General features: G+C 53.2%; 1 protein-coding gene across 1 annotated transcript in view; it reads left to right on the top strand.

Moving 5' to 3' along the window:
• XKR6 (XK related 6) overlaps nucleotides 1-20,645 on the top strand; it is a 279,753-nt gene that overhangs the window by 241,723 nt on the left and 17,385 nt on the right. The window contains exon 2 of the mRNA XM_061199467.1: nucleotides 15,050-15,246. Coding sequence (XP_061055450.1) covers nucleotides 15,050-15,246 — 197 coding nt within the window. The remainder of the gene's footprint in view (nucleotides 1-15,049; nucleotides 15,247-20,645) is intronic.

Here is a 20,645-nt window from a genome sequence, read left to right as displayed (position 1 = left end):
AGCGAAGGGTCTGTGCTGCTGTCCAGCTGTATCATATGCTCTTGCCTCTCAAATTCTGTTGAGAATGTGCTGAGGTATGAATTAATGAATAATTAAGCATTCTGTGTCTGAGGCTAGGCTTTATAGTCTTGTTACATATTCTTAGACTGAGACTTGTACGGACTTATCAGTTTCTTCATTTGCACCTGTAGGAAATCAAAAGAGAAGCCACAAGAGACCCTTATCCCCATTTTATGGATGACGCGATTGGTGCTTAAGATGTTGATGTGATTCTGGCCATCTCAGGCCTGGTCAGCGGGGATGGCAGAAAAGGCCTGGGCCCCTGGGCCCTGTTGTAGCCACCCTCTGCCCTGCCTGGGGCTGCTGGCCCAGGGTGGATGCTTTCTGCTCTCACAGCCTCCTAGAGGAGCGCTTGCTGCGTCCTGGCCTCGGGAACCCCTGGGGGATGGGGCATCTGTGACTGGGCTGGGAGGGTGCCCTGTGCCACACTGGCTTCAGGGGGTACCCTGTTAGCAGGGCCTAGAGGGTCTGGGGGCTGAGAGCAAAGAGGAGCCCCCATACTACCCACCGGCCAGGCCGAGACCACCTGCAGGAGGAAGTGGAATCCCACCCTCCCCTGCTCAGAAGCTGCTCCTCCCTCTCAACGTTGACCTCCTCTGGTCCCAGCTACCCCCTCTCCATCCATCCTACCATCTGTCCGTCCATCCATCCATCCATCCATCAGTCCATCCATCCATGGGCTAGGGAGGATGGAAAGGTGAGAACAACCCAGCTCGTGACCTCAGAAAGCTCCCAATTTCAGCCCCATGGGTTATCTCTCATTAGAAAGATCCAGGAGAGGGCCATGGTGGAGGTGCCGTAAGCTCAGCCTGTGCGCCCTGGGTCAAGGCAGGCGGCACTGGGAAAGGGGCTTATGGCCTGTAGAATTGGTCTCTTCGGTATCTGAGGTTCTGCCCAGACTTCACTTCCTCCTGGAACCTTCCTCACTCCCCCACATTGGGTCAGGAGCTCCTCTTCTGTGCTCAGAGCCCCTCCTGCTTCAGGGTACAGTCCGTAGCCTCTGGCCCTTGACTCTGTGTCATTGGATGAGTTATTTATGCCCATGTGTTTCAGCTTCTTCATCTGCAAAATAGGGGTAACAGTAGATGCACCGTGTTCAGTAGCATCATTCCACTTAACATTAAGTGCCCTTGCCTGTCTCCCTGCTGGATGGGAGCTCCTTTGGGGCCGGATCGCACCTGGCTCTGTGTCCAGCACGTGGGAGGCCTCCTGAACTCCTGTTGGGTGACTGTTCCATGAACGATGTGCCCTCCTGGCCACAAGAGCAAGAGGTCAGAGCCGCAGGGAGGGGACTGGGCCCAGGGCTGGCCCCCCGTACTTACAGCCTGTGCCCTGTGCTGCTGGGGGGCCACCGCCTTCTGCCCTGACTGCAGGGGAGACTCCAGACCACCCCTGGCTGGAACCTTAAGAAGGCGATGAGGAAAGGTCAGTGCAGGTGTGTCGGAGGGATCGGCGAGTGTACACAAACGGAGAGAGAAACCAGAGAGTAATTGTATTGTTTATTATTCTTCTTAAGCCCCATCTGGTGTGGGCCTGAGAGGTAGTGCCACTGCCTGAAAGCAGGGGATCGGGTGGGATGGACCCAGAAAGGCCCCCCCACCCCGGCAGGTGATCTGAGCTCAAGGCCAGACGCTGCCTCCCAGCCCACCCTCCCCCAGCCCAGGTGGAAACGGCCAGCTCTCACCCTGCCTACATATATGAGGTGTTGCCCCAGCTCTGTGGCCTCGTCCCAGGCACTGCAGCCATCACCAAGATGGGCCTGGCCCCCTGCAGGCCGTGGAACACTTAGAGAGAGTCTGCACGGCTGCCCCCTTGGACGTGGAGATCTGGAAAGATGTTAGAAACGATCGTTCAGCTCTTTACAGATGGGGAGGCTGGGGTCGGGTAAGGGGGACAAAGCCCCTTGCCAGGCTCTAAAGCCCGTCACCTGCAGAGGCAGCCCTGGCTGCCAGGTGTCCTGCCTCTCAGCCCAGTGCTTGTCCTACATCCCCTGTGTCCCCAGCAGCTCACTGGGACGCCGTCAGGGAGAGACCAGCACGAGTGTGAGGCTCACACGGCGAACTCTGGCCTGGGTGCCCTCTCTCGTGTCTGACTTTGGCGGCCTCCCGGGGAGGCTGGACTAGCCAGGGCGTTGGTAAGCGAGCTGGGCCTGGGCCTCACCTGGAGATGGGCTCTAAGATGTGGAAACGTCACTGGCCTCACTCCTGGTGCAGTGCAAACTCGACTAAATGTCACCTTCATTCCTATTTCTAGCCTGCTTCCCTGAAAATCTCCAGGAAACAGCACACGTGATGTTGTCTGGCTTCCCAAAGTGTGGATGTGGACCTAGATACAGAAGTGGGCTTGGAGGGGCAGAGGCTGCTCTCCCGGGCAGCCCTGAGCCTCTCCCATGCAGGAGAGCAGCCTGCAGGGGGGTTGGGGGGGCTGCCCAAGAGGAGATGGCCCAGGTCCTCCAGGGTGACCACTGATCTGGAAAGATCTCTGGGAAGCAGACCAGGCCCTACGAGGCCTGTGAGGTCAAGGTAGTGCCAGGGCCTGAGAGTTCATCTGGTCTTACCTGCTCATTTCACTGAGAAGGAAACACGGGGGAGGAACATCCCCAAGGCCACAGAACCAGGACATGGTGGCAGCAGGACACAGCAGAAGAGCCTTGAAGCCAGGGTCAAATCCATCAGTGAGTGGTCCCATGGCTTCCTCCTCGATCCATCCCTCACTCTCCAAGGGCAGCGTTCACAGCTGGAAGGCAGTTTCCAGAGCCTAAACCACTAACCATGCCTGACACTGGTGCAGAGATTGTATCTTCCATGGGTCAGAGAGGCAGCATGATGCAGAGGAAGGACACGGGGAGTCGGGCGGGGTCCGCCGTGCCTGGCGCAGTGCCTGGCATGCAAGAGGGGTGTACATTTGGGAGGGGGCTGGATTGCAGCAGCGAAGCCCTCCTGAGAGTGTGAAAGGGACAAGTTCAGGGCACATGAAAGGACAAGATGGCCCACAAGGAGAGTAAGTCCCAAGAGGTCGTATCAGGAAACCAAAACACCTCCTTGAACGTTTCAGATAAATTCATTTGCCACAGACCCAGTATGGGCTAGAAAAGCGGCGCTGGGACATGTTAGCCACACCCTGCACGAGAGGCTTATGACAAAGGCACAGGCGTGGCCTCCTGCCAAGTGCCCAGGGTTCCTCAGGGCCGCTGCCCTGGGCAGGCTCATGTTTACATGCTGATCGCGTGATTCAGAGCTCCAACCAAAGTGAACGTGACTTTACTGTGGGCCAGTGGATCCCCCTCAAGGTCATGAGGTACTTTGTCTTGTTTTTGTTTTCAATTTTTTGTTTGTTTGTTTGTTTTCAATTTTTAAATTTTTTTAAAATTAATTTTTATTGGAGTCTCGTTGCTTTACAATGTTGTGTTAGTTTCTACTGTACAGCAAGATGAATCAGCTATACGTATACATATGTATGTGTCTTCTTTGGATTTCCTTCCCATTTAGGTCTCCACAGTGCATTAAGTAGAGCTCCCCGTGCTATACAGTATTTTCTCATTAGTTGTCTATTTTATACATAGCATCAATAGCGTATATGTGTCAATCCCAATCTCCCAGTTCCTCCCACCTCCCTTCCCCCGTGGTATCCATACACTTGTTCTCTACATCTGTGTCTCTATTTCTGCTTTGCAAATAAGATCATCTATACCATTTTGCTAGATTCCACACATATGCGTTAATATACGGTTTTTGTTTTTTGGTTGTGAGGTGCTTTGAACACACACTAATGTGTCCTTTGTTTGGGTGGAGCCGACCTCCTCCCAAACTGTTCAGGCAGCTGGGTGCGGACCGGCTGCCTTGGATCGAGCAAATCCGTTTCACCAGGATGCAGGCAGAGCAGCGCTGGCTGGGCTGTTGTCAGAGTCTTCAGTTTTAATCTGGGGGAAGGTGAAACGGGCTTTCCCACGGTGGGCACTGCAGTGGTTCCAACTCCAGGCAGAAAAGCACAAGGGCGGCGCCAGTGATGGGCTTGCTCTCTTGGTTGGAAAGAGTCTGTGCCAGCTGGAGAGAGGAATGCAGTCACGTATTCATCCCCGACTGGGGACTTAGCTGGCCAGAGAGGGAGGCTTGAGGACAAGTTAGGGGTGGGGGGAAGAAGAGCAGGGAAGAGGGCCCCAGGTTCTGCTCTGGGCTACCGCTCCCGGACGCCCGCAGTGGAGGATCCAGGCTGACCTGAGCCTTGAGAAGAGGGGGGCTTTCCTTACACCTGCCCCGGAAGGTTGGACTATAAACTTCCTAGGGCACAAGGATTTTACTAGCAGCCTGCCCAGTCGGTTCATTCATTCATGAGACAAACACCAGACGCCCACCGAGTGTCTGGCAGTGTGCCATGCACCAGGTATGCAAAGATACACCCAAACCTCAAAACTTTGGTCTTGGGCTTCCCTGGTGGCTCAGTGGTTAAGAATCCGCCTGCCAATGCAGGGGACACGGGTTCGAGCCCTGGTCCGGGAAGATCCCACATGCCGCGGAGCAACTAAGCCTGTGCGCCACAACTACTGAGCCTGCACTCTAGAGCCCGCAAGCCTCAACTACTGAGCCCGCGTGCTACCGCTACTGAAGCCTGCACGCCTAGAGCCCGTGCTCTGCAACAAGAGAAGCCACCGCAATGAGAAGCCCGTGAACCGCAACAAAGAGTAGCCCCCGCTCCCGCAACTAGAGAAAAGCCCGCGCTCAGCAGCAAAGACCCAACACAGCCAAAAAAAAAAAAAAAAAAAAAAAGAAAAAACAAGCAAAAAAACTCCAAAACGTTGGTCTCTCTCCTTCTGGGAGTTTATAAGGGGGAACAAAAAGCATTTCTCTAACATGTAGGTTTGCAAAGGTGTTTTGATTTTTTAAATCAAGTTTCTTGCAGTCTCAGAGAAGGAGCAGTAGCCCGGGCCCCACTGTGCCGGTGGGAAAATGAGGCTGGTGGGGAAGTTTCCACCCACGTTCTGCTGTGCTGAGCCCTGGGATATTGAGGGATGCTTAGGCCACCTTGCCACCAAGACCCTACATCCAGGAGGACTACCATTGGCACCCACTGCAGCCACCTCCCTTCCCTGAAGCTCTGTGGAGCTTTTCTCTGCTATCTCCCCTGGGCCCGGCAAAGCAATGCCATTTCACGCCTGCTTTCTCGGATGCGTGCCCCAAGCCGGCCACCACTGCTCAGCTGATGTCAGATGCTGGAGAGAAGGGCTAAAAATAGCTCTGATTTGATGCGCTGCTCTTGGGGGCTGAGCTGGCAGCTGGCCCCTCCATCTTTCCTACACGCTGAAGGCATCTCAGCTGGAGTCGGGCGGGGTGGGGGGGCGGGAGTGTGAGGTGGGGAATCAGAGGGGCTTCTGGGCCAGCCTGGCAGTGGAAGTTTGCAGAGTCCATTCTCAGACTCAGAAAGAGCCCATGGCCCCCAGCCAGGGCTGCGTTGGTGCACTATTCCTGCTGTGCCAGCTTGGGGGCCCCTTGAGCCACCCAGACCTGCATTTGGGTGGTTTGAGGGGGTCCTCGGCTAGGACTTGTGTATGAACACACACATGTGCGTGTCCAAGTGGACATTGGGTACACCGCGCCGTGCCTACGATAAACTGAGAAGACAGTTCCAGACCCTGTGCTCCAGGAGTTGTGAGCCTCTGCCATCTGACAGCCCTGTAGCTTTGCTTCTCTCTGAAACTGTCCCGAGAGGGGCGAAAAACCTGCCTCGTTGTAACGTTATCCTGTCAGGCTGGTTGGTAAGTTCTCTCTTGTCTCCACCCCAAATCGTTCCTGATTTAATTGTGCTCCTTGCACCCATTCTGGTCGTCTGCCTCGGGGAACATGTATTTTATGTATTTGAAGGTAGTGTTGCAGGCATCTCTTTGGTCAAATGAGACTGTCAGAGTAGGGGATAAATTCACCTTAGCAGCCTCTGATTTGATGTTTACTATGGTGGGCTGGGGGCAGTGGCTGTACAGACGTCCCTCCTGGGGGTTAAGATCTAGCTGGAGAGGCATCTCTGTACGTAAGTGACTCCAGTACAGCGTGGGCTGCAAGGAGAGCTGTAATAGGGGAGGGGAGGGGCTTCTAGGGGTGGAAAACAGGCGTGTAGCACAGCCAAACAAATCGAGGCTGAAATTTGGCTTTCCAACTTGGCATGCTATTTAACCCCTCTGAGCCTCAGTTTTCTGATGTGTGAAATGGGGCTAATAATCTAATTCATAGAATTGTGGAAAGAAGTAAGTGAGCTGAGGAGAGAGGGAATGAGGGAAAGATAAGGAACAGGAGAATATAGTGTTCTGGGTTAGAAGCACCCGCTCAGGAGTCCAGCGGCCTGGTATGAGTCCCGGTAGTGGCGTCCTCAGGTGCTTCAGTTTCTTCATCTGTACATGACCGTAAGGTTCTCATGTTAAATGACTTAATACATGTAGAGAGTTAACACTGTGTCTGGTATGTAGGGAGAACCCAATAAATGGAAGCTATTACTATACTGAGGACCCAGTATAAGGGGAGGATGGGAGGGAAATACTTTGACCTAGGCATGGAGTAAGGCACGTGGGGAGAGCTGGGCCCTGCCCAGGGGTGGCCTCTTGGGCGTGGAAACAACAGAAGCAAAGACACAGAGATGGGCACGTGCTGGGAAGGTCTGGGATGGGAGGGCCATCAGGTGTGGCCAGGGGTGGGGAGCAGGTGTGGGGCGGGGGAAGGCAGGAGACTGGCCTGGCTGCACAGCCAGTAGGGAGCCACCCAGGTTACTGAGTCCAGGTTAGCCTTGATTTCCTCATCTGTAATATGGGGATGGCGATAATAATAACCTGGCAGAGGCTTGCAAGCTGAACCCCGATCCTGTCTGTGACAGCTCGGATGCTGGTGCCCCTGAGATCTGTGATGGTCTGGAAGAGCTTGAAGGACTTTTCTCTGTCCTGACCTGGGACCACAGGGAACAGCCGCGGGGGTTCCTACCTGGGCACAGAGTCTATGTCATGCAGGTGGGAGCACACCCTTTTGACATAGCAGCCTTGGAGCCCCCGTTAACACCTGGTGACCCAGCTTAGCAGTCCTCAGTGGGTGACAAGCCCCAGACTGACAAGGTTCCTGCACAAGCCCCATGCAGCCCGGGACCCTGAAACCTCCCCCACTCCCCTTTTGGGCCACTTTCTTCTACAGCCACTGCATGGCCACCTGGCCCTAGACCCCTGGGATATGGTCAGCAATGCAAAGGGCACAAGGGGGGAGCTCCTCCACCCCTCAAAAGATGGACCAGATGAGAGTGCAGATCACACAACATCACAGTAGCCCTCAATGCCTTTGCTGCGACCACAAGTCAGGATTCCCGAACCAATCAGGCACAGGTGGAGGTGAAGCGGGACAAGTGTGAACAGGGCTGGGGGCTGCGCACGTTCAGATGTCAGTGACCCCTTGGGTGCTTTGGTGGCAGCTGGCCCAGCTCTGTCCTTGGTGTCGGGGGCAGGATGTTGTCTGACTGGTAGCTGCAGTGCCCCGTCCTCTCTCAGGTGGGTTCCCAGCTACCAGGAAGTGATGCGCGTTTGGCTTTCCCTCTGCATCCTCTGTGCCTGCTGTGATGACAGCGAATGGCCGGGGCGGGCAGGGACCCACCCCCTGAGGGATCTGGGGTTGGATCATGTTGACACAGGGATGTGATCATGGGCTACAGGTGTCTCTACAGGTGGAGCCCTGGACGTGTGCAGTGTGTTCGTGTGCGTGGTGGTTTATGCGTGTGTGTCTGTGTGGTGTTTGTGTGGAGTGTTCTTGTAGGTGGTGTGTGTGTGGCTGTGAGAGTGTGTTCCACGCCCACCCAGGATAAGGGTCAAATGCCCCTGGAGGTGTGGCTGCTTGTATTTAAATACAACAAAAATATAGAGGTACTTTTAAAATTGAAGTATAGTTGACTTACAATATTATATTTGTTTCAGGTATATAGAAGGGTAATTCGATATCTTTATAGATTATACTCTGAACAAAGTAATTATAAAGTATTGACAGTATTCCCTGTGCTGTGCGTTGCATCCCTGTGACTTATTTTATACCTTGCAGTTTGTCCCTCTTAATCCCCTTCACCTATCTTGCCCCTCCAGTCTCCTTAAGGGAGCTAATTTAAGTGGTATGTGTGTTTTTAAATTTCAATTTCCAATTGTTCATTAGTAATCTACAGAAATATATTTAATTTTTATATGCTGACCTTGTATCATGAGACTTTGCTTAACTTGCCAATTAGTTCTATGAGCTTTTTTTGTATATTTCTTGGGGTTTTCTATCTAGACAATCATGTCATTTACAAATAGGGACAGTTTTACTTCGTTCCTTGCAATTTGTATATACTTCATTTCTTTTTCCTGACTTCTTGTACTGCCTGGGACTTCTAGTATGATGTTGAATAGGAGTGGTGAGCTTAGACATTTTTGCCTTGTTCCTGATCTTAAGAGGAAAGAATTCAGTCTTTTTATCATTAAGTGTGATATTAACTGTTAATTTTTTTTTTCTTTTGGCCATGCTGCATGGCATGCGGGATCTTAGTTCACTGATCAGGGATCAAACCACGCCCCCTGCGGTGGAAGCGCGGAGTCCTAACCACTGGACCACCAGGGAATTCCCTAACTTAATTTTTATAGATATCCTTCATCTATGTCAGGTTAAGGAAGTTCTTTTCTATTTCTAGTTTGCTGAGAGTTAAAAAAAAAAAAAAAGAATGGATGTTGAATTCTGTCAGATGCTTTCTTTCTGCATCAGTTAATGTGATATGTGGTTTTTCTTGTTAATATCACTGATTACATTTATTGATTTCTGAATATAGAATCAGCCTTACATTTCCAAGATAAACTCCAGTTGGCTATGGAATATCATTCTTTCTGTATATCACTGAATTTGTTTTGCTAGTATTTTGTTGAAGATGTTTGCACCTATGTTTATAAGGGATATTATCTGTAGTTTTATTTTCTTGTATGGTATGTGTCTGGCTTTGATAGAGTAATGCTGACCTCATAAAGTGAGTAGAGAAGTGTTCTTTCCTCTTTTATTTTTTTGGGGAAAAAAAGTGTGTAGAATCGGGCTAGTTCTACTTTAAATGTTGGTAGACTACTTTTTTTGTTAAAGCGGATTCTCTAAGCTTCAGGCCCCACAAAACCTAGACTCAGTCCTGTTTGGGGCTTTGAGGATGAGTTGCTGTACACGATCGGAGACTTCAAAATGCTGCTTCTGAGGGTGTCATAAGAAGCAGCAGGGGCCTGTAGGTCCAGACAGGTGAAATTAGTCAGCCTCCTGCTTTTGCAGAAATCACTCATTTCCCTTAGATTTAGGCAGAGCTATAGCTGACTCCCAATGGGGTAACACGATTTGGGCAAGACCTCTGATCCGCCTGAACCATGATTGACTGTGTGACTTTGGGGAAATCACTCATCCTTTCTGAGTCTCAGATGAACCAACGGGAAAAAGATGACGAATGTGTCTCCTTCACAGTGCTGCTGTAAAAGTGAAAATGTGCTCAAAAAACTATAGAGAGTTCTCCTGGAGATATAAGGAGCTTTAAACAGTTCCATGGTTTACAAAGTAAGGGGAGGAGATAGACTTGGAAGGAGAATAGAGTGGACCGAAGGAAAGACAGGAGGAAAACCCCTTTGGGAGGGTGGGGCAGTAATAGCTGCCATCCTCGGCTTCTGGTCTTCCATCTATTCTCACAGGCATTACCTCATTTGAGCCCCGAGACCCTCTAAGGGGACATGATGGCATGCATCTATTTGTTCAACATGTCCTAGGGTCCTACTCTGGGCCAGGCATTGTATAGATGAGGACACTGAGGCTCCATGAGGGTAGGAGATGTTCCCCAAGGCAACACAGCCAGTGACAGAACTGGAAGAGAGCCCAGGTGTTGGGGGCAAACAGTGATTTTCCACTATAGTGAGGGGAGCAAGTTGGACTAAATTTAAAAGAGAAGGGACAACTGGTCTACCTCTGAGCGGTATGTGGGTAGGAGTTGAGAAGCACTGGCCCCAAAGCAGACTGCTGGGCCTGAAGCCCTCCTCAACCCCTTACTTAGCTGGGTAAACTGAAGCACATTTCTTAACCTCAGTGCTTCAGTTTACCATCTGTTGAAGTGAGGGTAATAGTGCATCTACCTCATACATTTGTTGGAAGGATTAAATGAGCTAATAAGTACAAAATGCTCAGAACAGTGCCTGGTACATATGAGTGCCACATAAACACTGGGTATTATTTGTAAAGATGCTAGGCCATCCTTAAGGCTCTAAGAAGCCACAGAAGGATGGAGTTAACAAAAGGTAGGCAGAAGCTTAGAGATCCTCCCGTCTGCCCTCTGTTTTGGATGAATACAGCAGGCCTGGCCTCGGGGGTGACTTGCCCAAGGTCGTGCAGCCCTGCAGACCATAGGCCAGGCCCAGCTTTCCTGAGTCCTCACTCCATGAGGACACGCTGTACGCCTGCTTTTAGATCCGTGCGTTTCATGATTCTTAGGAGAGAGTGGTGTGACAGGAGGCTACACAAAATCCAGGCGGAAGCAAATCAGGAGGAGGAGAGTTGCATGTCTTCTCTCCCGCACTACCTTCCTGGGGGAGGTGAGCTTTCTGGAACCTGCCAGGGAAGGGGAGAAGGTAAGGGAGCAGCAGCCCACCGTGTGTCGCCTGCAGATGCCGTGCTTCCCCGTGGGGACTCGTCACATCTGGGCCTGCCCCTCGGCCTCGCCTGCTGCCCCCTGCACCCCAACGCTGCCGCATAGGAAGGCGCAGGCCTTAGGGGGCCGCTGGCCGGGGATGAGATCACTGCGCGGAGCAGCCTTCCTGCGTGGCTTAGGGTCTGGCGCCACCTTGTGGCCGCGGGCCAAGGCTGTCTTTGCACAGGGGCTGAAGGCTTAGCAAGAGGCCGCTGGCTGGGCGGCCCCAGAGGTCACCTAGACCCACTCTGGACTTTACAAGGTCTACTGGGAACCCAAGGACTTAAGGATAGAAGAGAAGGGCGCAGGAGCCAGAGGGGGTGGAATAGGTAGAAGGCCCTTGGTTGGGAATGTTGAACTGGACTCTGATTTAGCTCCTACCCCACGGTGGGTGACTGTGTGAGCTGGTGTCCCTGGGAGGCATGATTTCCAGTTTTGGTCTCGGACTTGATCCCAGTGCACTCTGGGCTCCTAGCATCTGTTTGTTCATCGGTGGGGAGAGGCTCTGGCTTTGCCCACTCCCACCCTCATCTACTCCCATATTTGGGGATGTTCTCACAGAGGAAATGCAAGCTTGGTTTCTCTGGCAGATGTTATGGTTGAAGCAGCATTTCTGGGCTCGTTGTCTTCCACTGCACTGGCCATGATGGGCAAAAGGGGCTTGTGGCTTGGGGAACATGGGGGTGGAGGGGCAGATCAAGTTGCTCCCTCTGCCCTGGTAGGGCAGACCTAGGTGAATCTGAGTGTCGCTGTTACCTTGGCCTGGGACCTGGAAGCATAGGCTTGGCTCTGCTACATAATCATTCCTCCACCTTGAGCCACCTTCTGAGTCTAGGAGAGGTAAATGCTGTGGTCTGAGTGTACCCCTGAGAGAATATAGATTTGTGGTCTGGCCCCTGTGGGAGTCTGTGGCCCACAGTATAGTGCGTTGCAGGTGCCACATCTGGGCAGAGCTGAGTTTTGGAGCGCAGAGACCACATCTGACCTGGGAGACCCATGGCACCAAGGCTCCGCCGGCCACAGGGCAGCTCTAGGTGCTGGTGTGGAGCCTCTGGACCCGAAGCCCTGCTTCATCACCTCCACCCGTGCACCCTCGTCCCCCACTGCTCTGCCTCCCGGGCTATCATCCGATCTGATTAATCTGACCCTCCCCTCTGCCCTAGATTCAGAGTCTGACTTCCCAGCGCCTCCCAACTACTTGTGACCACATGTCCTTAGGGCCGGCCTCCCACGCAGGCTCTTCCTACTGCCACCTCGTCTAGTCGGTCTTCTCTTTCAGGACCCAAATTCTGATGTAGCTCCCCTCTCCTTTGTCTCTTTCTCTTTCCATTCTCTCCTGCAGAGGTCTCTCTGTCTCTCTGTCTCTTCTCGCTGTGTGTCTGTCTCTGTCTCCCTCTCTGTCTCTCCATCTCTGTTTCTCTCTGTGTCTCTCTGTCTCACTGTCTCTGTCTCCGACTTTGTCTGTCTCTTTCTTTCTCTCTGTGCCTCTGTCTTTCTGTTTCTGTCTCTCCCTATCTCTCTGTCTCTCTGTCTCCGTGTCTCTCTGTCTCTGTCTCTCCCTGTGTCTCTCTGTCTCTGTCTCTCTGTCTGTGTCTCTCTGTCTCTGTCTCTGTGTGTCTCTGTGTCTCTGTCTCTGTCTCTCTGTGTCTCTCTGTCTCTGTCTCTCAGTGACCCCATAGCTTTACAGGTCAGGTACAGCAACCTCCCTGCCCCTTTCCTAGCCCCTCCCCTGGTCCTTTGATTTTGGGAACTTACAGATGGAGGCCCAGAGAGAGGCAATGACTCATGGGAAGTGGCGCAGCCAATAAATGACAGAACCTGGAACGGAACAGAATTCAGGGCCCTGTTTCACTTCAGAGCTTCGGTTTCCCCAAGTGTTAAATGATGACAACCAGACCTGCCCCACAAGGCACGGCAGGGCCTCCGGGAGATGCCCGGCCTGCAGTGCCTGGCAAGGCTGGCGCCCCCGGCCTCTCCACGCTGGCCCCGACACCGTCCCCGCTGCGGTGCCTCCCTCCCCTCAGTTTTCTGCAGGGTTGTTCTCCGCCTACTCCAGGGAGTGTATGTGCAGAAAATAAGGTGTCCACCCCAGCCCCCCGGGTGGGTCTTTTCAGAGATCCAGGAATCTAGAGAAGCAGCCGTCAGGTGTTCATCAGGTGTCAGATGGGCTCACTGTCACCAGCACGTGTGGTTCAGGTCACACCGCTGGTTCAGGTGGGCTGCTTTGTGTCCCGATGCCCGCTCTGGGGGACCCTGGCCCACTCGTTCCTCCGTGGGTCCAGTACACGATTAGCGCACAGGAGGCAGGCCCACTGTTTTGGACCTGGAGAGGAGCATCAATTACAGTTTTAAATTATTTTACAAATGTATGTTTTTGCGTCTTTGCCTCTAAAGCATGGGATTCTCTAACGTCGATGCAAGGTTCTTGGGCAACACCCACTTCTCCCTTTGCTCCCAGGGGGCGGGGGGGTATAGAGCCCCTCCCTGTGAGCGTCTCAGAAATTCGGTGTAAACGTGGGCATGAGCTGCCTTCGCTGTGTTGCGACAGTGCCATCCTGCAGGACTCTGAGCCCTGGGGGACAGGAGTCTTCCTTCTGCATCCACAGGCACTGGGGAGATGGCGTGAACACAAACAAGCTCACGTGTGCATGAGAGACAGAGAAGACACGAGAAGCGGGGGCGGGGAGAGAGGCCGGGCGGTGGGACAGGAGGGGCGGGCAGGACCCCATGAGCCGAGGGAGACGGCTCGGATTTTATTCTGAACGTGATGGGAAGCCATGGGAGTGTTGAAAGAAGGTGGTGACGTGATTGCATTTGTGATTTTCACAAAGCACCTTGGCTGCTGTGCAAAGAATGGGTTGTTCTGGGGCAGGAGTGGACCCTGGGAGACCAGTTAGGAGGGTTTTGCTTCGATCCAGGAGAGAGGGGTGGTGGCGGGGACCAGGCTGGCGGTCGTGATGGGGACAGAGAGAAGGGACCGTCCAGCAGCCCCAAGTGGGCCCCTGACGGTGCTTGAGGACAGTGGGGACTCTGTAGGGGGTCAACGATGCTCTCAACCTCTGTGATTCCGGCTCGGCGGTTTAAAAGACACAATGATATACAGGGGAAGGCAAGGGGCGCAAGTGTGGTTGTGTCCTGTTGTCTGTGACCTCAGTTTATGGTGCATATTCTTGATCCTAACTAGGCCCGCAAAGCTGTGCTTTCTGAACCTTGCTTTTGTCCCGGCGCTGCCGGCTCCTCTGGGCCTGGCCTGGCCCCAGAGACGGCTGGCTGGCTTGGATGTTACCTTCCATCCTCCCCTTGACTGTGGCTTGGAGACAAGCTTCCAAAGTTTAGGTGAAAGTGAGGCAGGCCTGGGGGCTTTCTCACGTGGACCTGGATACATGCCCAGCACGCGGATTATCTCCCTAATCTTCCCACCAGCCGTGTGATGCTGCGATTCTGCTGTGTGAAAGACGAGTAACGAGGACACAGAGTTGGGTAATTAGTCCAAGGTCCCACAGTGAGCAGATGACAGAGCCGGGATTTGAACCCAGAGCCTGTGCCCTCCGCCTGTACCTGCTTCCTTTGCCCCTTGTCCCTCCCGGGTGGAGTGGGGTCAGTGGTTTGTGTGACTGAGTCCTGGGCTGCACCTGGATGGAGGCTCCATTGCAGGCTGTCCCTAGCATAGAGGGATGGAGGCTCCATTGCAGGCTGTCCCTAGTGTAGAGGGGGGCACGCACGAGCTTTGGTGTCCAACAGCCTGGGGCCGGCTCCTGGTTGCTCCACCATCCAGGTCTGGAGCCTGTGCAAGTGAGTCCCGCCTGTCTGTCCTACGTGGGAACTACACCTGCCTGTCGCCTGGGACCTGGGCAACACGCAGTAGCCAGCCAGCCAGTGATACTTAGTAGGAGCTTCATAAATGCTAATTCCCTTCCCTCCTCCTCCAGAGAGGTGAAAACCCTGCAGGAAGGTTCCCCCCTGGGACCCTGAACTTCAGCCAGCCCACCTGCCCCCTGAGCTCACCTGTGATGCTTCCCTGGCAGGCCTGTGAGATCACCTGGTCCCACTCTTCCATTTCTTATTTTACAGATGAGCAAAGTGACGCCAGGGAGGGGACAACTTGCCTGGGACCCGTTCCCTGGCCTGCCCCCATCCCACCCCACCCCGAAGTCTCAGCACCCCGTCTGTGGTCTGGCAGAACCCCTGGAGCTGGTCCAAGCACCCGGAAAACCTCAGCGCCAAGGAGGGGATGCTGGTCTGTGGGGACGGCCTGACCCTCCCACAGCTCCCACGCCGACCCACGCTCTCTGTGTTCTGTCCCGTCTCTTGGCAGGTATATCCGCACCATGTACCTGGGGATTCAGAGCCAGAGGCAGAAGGAACACCAGCGACGCTTCTACTGGGCTATGATGTACGAATATGCAGACGTTAACATGCTGCGCCTCCTGGAGACCTTCCTGGAAAGCGCCCCCCAACTGGTGCTACAGCTCTGCATAATGATCCAGAAGAGCCGCGCCGAGACGCTGCCCTGTGAGTCCCCTCCCCTTCCCCAGGGCTGGGGTCGTCGCCTGTCCTGATCCCCGAGTCCTCACTCCCAGCACGGGATTTCTGCACCCCTGCGTGCGAGCCTGCCCCGCCGTCATGTGAGCAGAACAGAGCCGGGTCTCGGTGTCCCTGGAGCAGCAGGGCGGAGGGCCCTAGTCTCCCAGTCCGGCGGAGAGGCCCCTTGTCTTGGCGCTGGCCTGAGCCACGGTGTTTGCACATATGCGGGATGGGGAAGATGCCTTAGGACAGCACGTGCCCAAGAGGCTAAATCATGTCAGGCGGCATTAGCAGTTTTAGACGTTTTTAAGCTGTGGTACTCTTGTTTCAAACCCATGTATAAAATGTAGAAGCCCCACTTATAAAACAGGCTTAAGTAGCTCTGTTCTAGGTAGATGGGGATGGGGGTCCAGAGCCCAGCGTACCCCGCCCACTGGCCGCACCTCCCCACTCCTGGCCCCTGTGGCCCCAGATGGTCTCTGAGCGCCCAGGGCCCGGTCCGGACGGCACTGGTCTCTACAGCAGCGGGAAGCCTCTGGGGGCCACCTGGCTGCCCAGGAAGACCTTTCCACATTGGCCTCCTCTGGTCAAGGTGGAGTCTCACCCCAGGTCGCCAATGTCAAGGGCAGACCCCAGGTCAGACCAGCCTGCAAGTGTCATCGTCGTGTCAGAGCCTATTTCAGCAGGGCTGGAGCTCCAGGAGGGGAGAAGGTCTAGGGTGAGGAGGGGCTGGAGATCACAACACTTGGGGGACCCTGGGGACGTTTTGCCTGGGGAAGACTTGAGCTATGTGAATTTCAACATTTGAAGGGATGTCAGGGAAGGATGATGGTTCCAAAGGGTCTGGAGGGAGCTACAGGGAGACCGTTATCGATTCTACATGTGGGAGACATTTCAAACAGCAGGAGCCATCCAGTGATGGAAAGACTGTCTCAGGAGGTAGAGAGTTTCCCATCATGAGGAATATTCAAACAGAGCTGTTGCTGCAGGGACTCAGCCCAGAGGTTCCTGACTCAAGAGGGCTTGAGCATGTGTGATCTGGAGTAGCAAGGCAGCTGGGGCAGAGGGTCTGTTCTCCATGCCCACCTCTCCCTGGCCAGTGGGGCCTGCTGGCCTCCTGGGTCCTCACCTCTGGGCCCACAGCTCCCCAGCTGCTCCAGCGGGCCCTGGGTGCCACCAAGTTCATGAGCACCCGTAGGGGGCTCTCCAGCGGGACACCCCCTTACCCCACGTGGCCCCAAGCTCTGGCCTTTCATTGAACTGCTATGCCTCTTTGGTATAACGGGGGAGATGACAACCGTACCTAATTTTGGGGGGATGCAATGATATACGGCACGTAGAACACTTTGTTAAACTGTCCAGTTCTGCAGGCATCTAAGGGGGTGTGTTTCGCATTGCCAGGGAAGTGGCGTGGGCAGGCTCCCCCATCTTCCGCCCCGTGAGTCATGCTGCCCCAGCTGCCTTGCTGAGCCCACTCTTTCTATGATCACTGCTCAGGTTATAAACGCAGAGAGGCTGGATGTGAAGTCCCCAGAGAGGAAACTCGAGGGGCAGCCGATGTTGCTTCCTAGGGGTCCTCCTGACATGGGAGCCCAGGCGGCCCAGGTCAGCAAAGGCTAAGGGGCCGCTGGGCGAGCCTTTGTGAGCAGGGGCCTGGGAGTGACAAGAGCCAGGCTACTTCGGCCTGGGCAAGCACTCCCTGGCTCTTCTGCCCACACGCCCGTCTTTTCATGCCAGCGGCTCAGAGGTTGGGGGAGCACTTCCCCACGTGTTTGGTGAGTGGAACAGTTATTCCTCGAAATAGACTTTCACAGTTAAATACATTTGGGGACCGCTGGGCCCGACAGAGGTCAGTGGCAATCTTTGCTGTTGGGTTGTGAGTCCCCAGGATGAGGGTCTGCAGGGCTGGCTGGGGTGATGGGAAGGAAGGAAACCGGCCGTCACTGTCATGGAGCATAGACTGTAAGCTCTTGGCATGTTCCTTTCTCCTTTTTTTTTTTTTTTTTTAATTCCAACCCTTTATTTTATTTATTTATTTATTTTGGGGGCACATCGTGCGGCATGTGAGATCTTAGTTCCCCGACCAGGGATTGAACCCGTGCCCGCTGCAGTGGAAGCACGGAGTCTTAACCACTGGAGCCAGAAAAGTCCCATGTTCCTCTTTCTTAACTTCTAGAATATCTGCTCATCCCTGGACCCTTGTGTTACGGTGGTAGATGCCTTCCCTCTCTTTTCCCATAAAAAGCTTCATGAAATGTATGCCCTTTAAAGAAAACCAGTTTAAATATTAGAAATTGGAGGAGCGGAGAGATAGTCTGTGAGCTTGGAAGGGACGTGTTGGCGACATGGACTCTGTGAGTTCTTAGAGGGCGGTGGCCTGGAAAGATGGGGCGATTCCGCCTGCTGCTTGACAGCTGTGTGACCTTCAGCAAGTTACCGAGCCTTTCTGTTCCTCAGTTTTCTCGTTTCTGAAATGGGGATAATATCGGTACCTACCACAGAGGGTTGTTCTGAGCATTTTTGACGTGATGAATGTCAAGGGCCTCGGGCCGCATCTGGCCATTTTGAGGTTGGTGATGGTCGAGCTTTTACTGCAGATACACTTTCTGAATTGGGCCACGAGTTACTAGTGAGATCATGGCTAACTGGCCTTGTTTGGCGGGCTTTTGGTGACACCTGTCCACTCTATACCGTTAATGCTAGTAGATGGTTAGAAAGATCACTATTGCTATAATGGGTGAGTTTTCCATGGATCTTGCCCAATGCCAACCTCTTCCACTTTTGCTAATTTTGCCAGCTATCCACCGTTTATTCCTCTTTTATCACTGGGTTAGCAGTACAGTATTTGGCCTGCAAGATGGATTTGTATCCAATTTACCCACAAAACCAGACTCAAGTCAAAATATAATATTGGGTTAGCCAAAAAGTTCGTTCGGGTTTTTCCGCAACACCTTAAGGAATCTTACGTAAAAACCCGAACGAACTTTTTGGCTAACCCAATAGTAATAGCAATAATAAATCATGGAAATCTTATGCTAGAGTCATTTGGGTACTTCAGTGGGGTCTTCCTTAAATCTGGTGTCTTGAAAGTTTAAATAAAGATATAAAAGGGGCATGTTATCTGATATGCCGTTTACACTGGTAGTGAGTCTTTTGTCTGCTGAAAGCTTCACGAGGCTTCTAGGCTGTGACAGAGTTTGGAAAGCAGTCCTGAATAGTGGGAAAAGCCCGACAGAGCTGCGTATAAACTCCACCTCCACCATTTATTGGCTTTATGACACGGGGCAAGTTAATTTCCTAACTGGGCTTCTTCATCTGTAAAGTGGGCATAATAACTACCTTTGCGTGGTTGTGAAGGTCTAATGAGCTGCACATACCCCTCTACAGCACCTTGGCTGGCATATTAGGGGTACTTGATACAGTCTGCCATTCAGCAAGATGCATTAAGCCAGGAGCCATACTACGTGCTGAGGGTAACAGGGAACATAACAGATGTGGTCCAGGCCCTCGTGAATCTTCCATTCTCTCTTGGGAGACATAACAGAAACAGCTAGACAGCACGCTGTGGGAAGTGCTTTAAGCAAACAATCAGGGTGCCAAGACCACAGTACATGGGGTGGGGTGTGGAGAGAGCTTATTTGGGCAGGAATGTCAGAGAAAGCCTCTCCAGAGAGTTGACATTTCGGCTGAGTATAAACACTGAGGAGGAGCCAACTATGGGAGAAGCAGATACAGCCTTCCAGGCAGAGGGAACGGCATATATAAAGGCCCTGAGATAGGAAACGCCTGGCTTGTTCTAGAAAATGAAAGGACTCAGCATAGTTGGAGGTTGGCGGTCTGGGGAAGGAGAGTGATGTGGGGAGGATGGAGAGGAAGGCAGAGGCCTGACAGCTTGGGTTTATACCAAGTGCCGCGGGGAGGGTTATGTAGGAAATCTGTTAAAGAAGATTCCCTTTCCTGCTGTGCAGGGAGGAAAACAAGAGCTGAGCCAGGAACGCCGGTTAGAGGCAGCGGTGGAGGTCCAGGGGTGAAATGACGGGGTTGGAGTGTTTGGGAGTGGAAGCCAAGTGCACGGATTGGAGGCCTGCTCTGGAGCGGAAATCAACAAGACTGAGCAGGCCTGGTGCGGGCAGTGATAGAAGGAGGGCTGGGGGTTGCTACCAGGGTATGTTGAGGTGGAGGGCACTCTACGGGGATTGGGTTTGGGAGATTGGGTCAAGAGTTAGTAGCTCTGGCACCTTTCCTGGCTTTTTGGGTTTTCTGACGCTTCCACGTGAACATTGGCAGGGGTGGGCGAGCGCCACTGGCTACACCCACACAGCACCTGAGCCTGCCCTTCTTGGGTTGAGCTCACCGTGAGGAGTTACCCTCCTTACAGGGCTCTGAAGACCACTCGCCCGTGGCCTCACGACCCCACTTGTCAGGCACCTGCTCTGCTGTAGGCAAGATGCTGTGTCAGGAATGGGTTTGCAAGGTAGGTGTTCTTAAACACCAAGCCCTTAAGCATTGGTTTTCTTTTAAACAAACGTTGAGCTCTAAGATCCAAATAGGCCTCTTGTCTCTCCATCCCTTTGGTGTTAACCTCCCTAATCGTTTTCTTCTTTCTTAACCTCACTTGTCGCCTCCTCTTACATCAGAAGCCCACCAGTGACGTGTACCTTAGCTTCACATTTGCTCCTTTCTCCAGCAAGAGAGCGCTGCAGAGAGGCAGGTGTTCATCCAGTTTCTCTGCTCCCGTCTGTATCTTTTTCTTCAGCTGCCACCCCAGGAGCTCTTCCTCCTTTCCCGAGTGAGGATGGAAGTCATCCCAAGGAAGCATCAGCTCCCTTTCCAGGCTGCCTCTCTGGATCAGGTTTCCATTCTGCATGAGGACTAGGCTTCCAGGTTCCGGTTCTCAGGGGAGCGGAGGCCAGGGTCTGCTTCTCGGCTGTGGGGTTGGTTAAACGGCCCTCCCTGCCCTCCCCTCCCCACAGCGAAGGACGTCCATGTCTCTCCCCTGGGGAGATTTCTTTTCTCTAACGTGAAAAATGCTGTCCTGTCTCTCCAGTCCCGCTCGTATGGACATTAGCTGTTACCCTCCAAGTCTGGGACACAAAAGTTGGCTACTTGATCATTTAGGATTTTGGTTACACTTAGGTGAAGCTGACACCCAGAAAGTGATGGTGATCTGGTTGTGCGGCCCATGACCACAGATCTGTGTTCTATACCAGACCTGTGAATTTCCTACTCACTTTCCTCATTACCAAGAAGTAAAATTTGTTATTGAAACAGCCCTTTCACTGCATCAAACACCATCAGATAATGAATCACCTTGTGCAGAGTTACGGGGGGTTTCGGTGCCCCCCGATCCCCTATTGCGTGAGCCACCGCCTGACTTAACCCTGGTG

This window comes from Eubalaena glacialis, chromosome 9 (genome assembly GCF_028564815.1).
Source record: "Eubalaena glacialis isolate mEubGla1 chromosome 9, mEubGla1.1.hap2.+ XY, whole genome shotgun sequence".
NCBI classification, from domain to species: domain Eukaryota; kingdom Metazoa; phylum Chordata; class Mammalia; order Artiodactyla; family Balaenidae; genus Eubalaena; species Eubalaena glacialis.
Note: the sequence above shows the minus strand (reverse complement) of the source record. Positions and strands in the feature narration are given on the sequence as shown.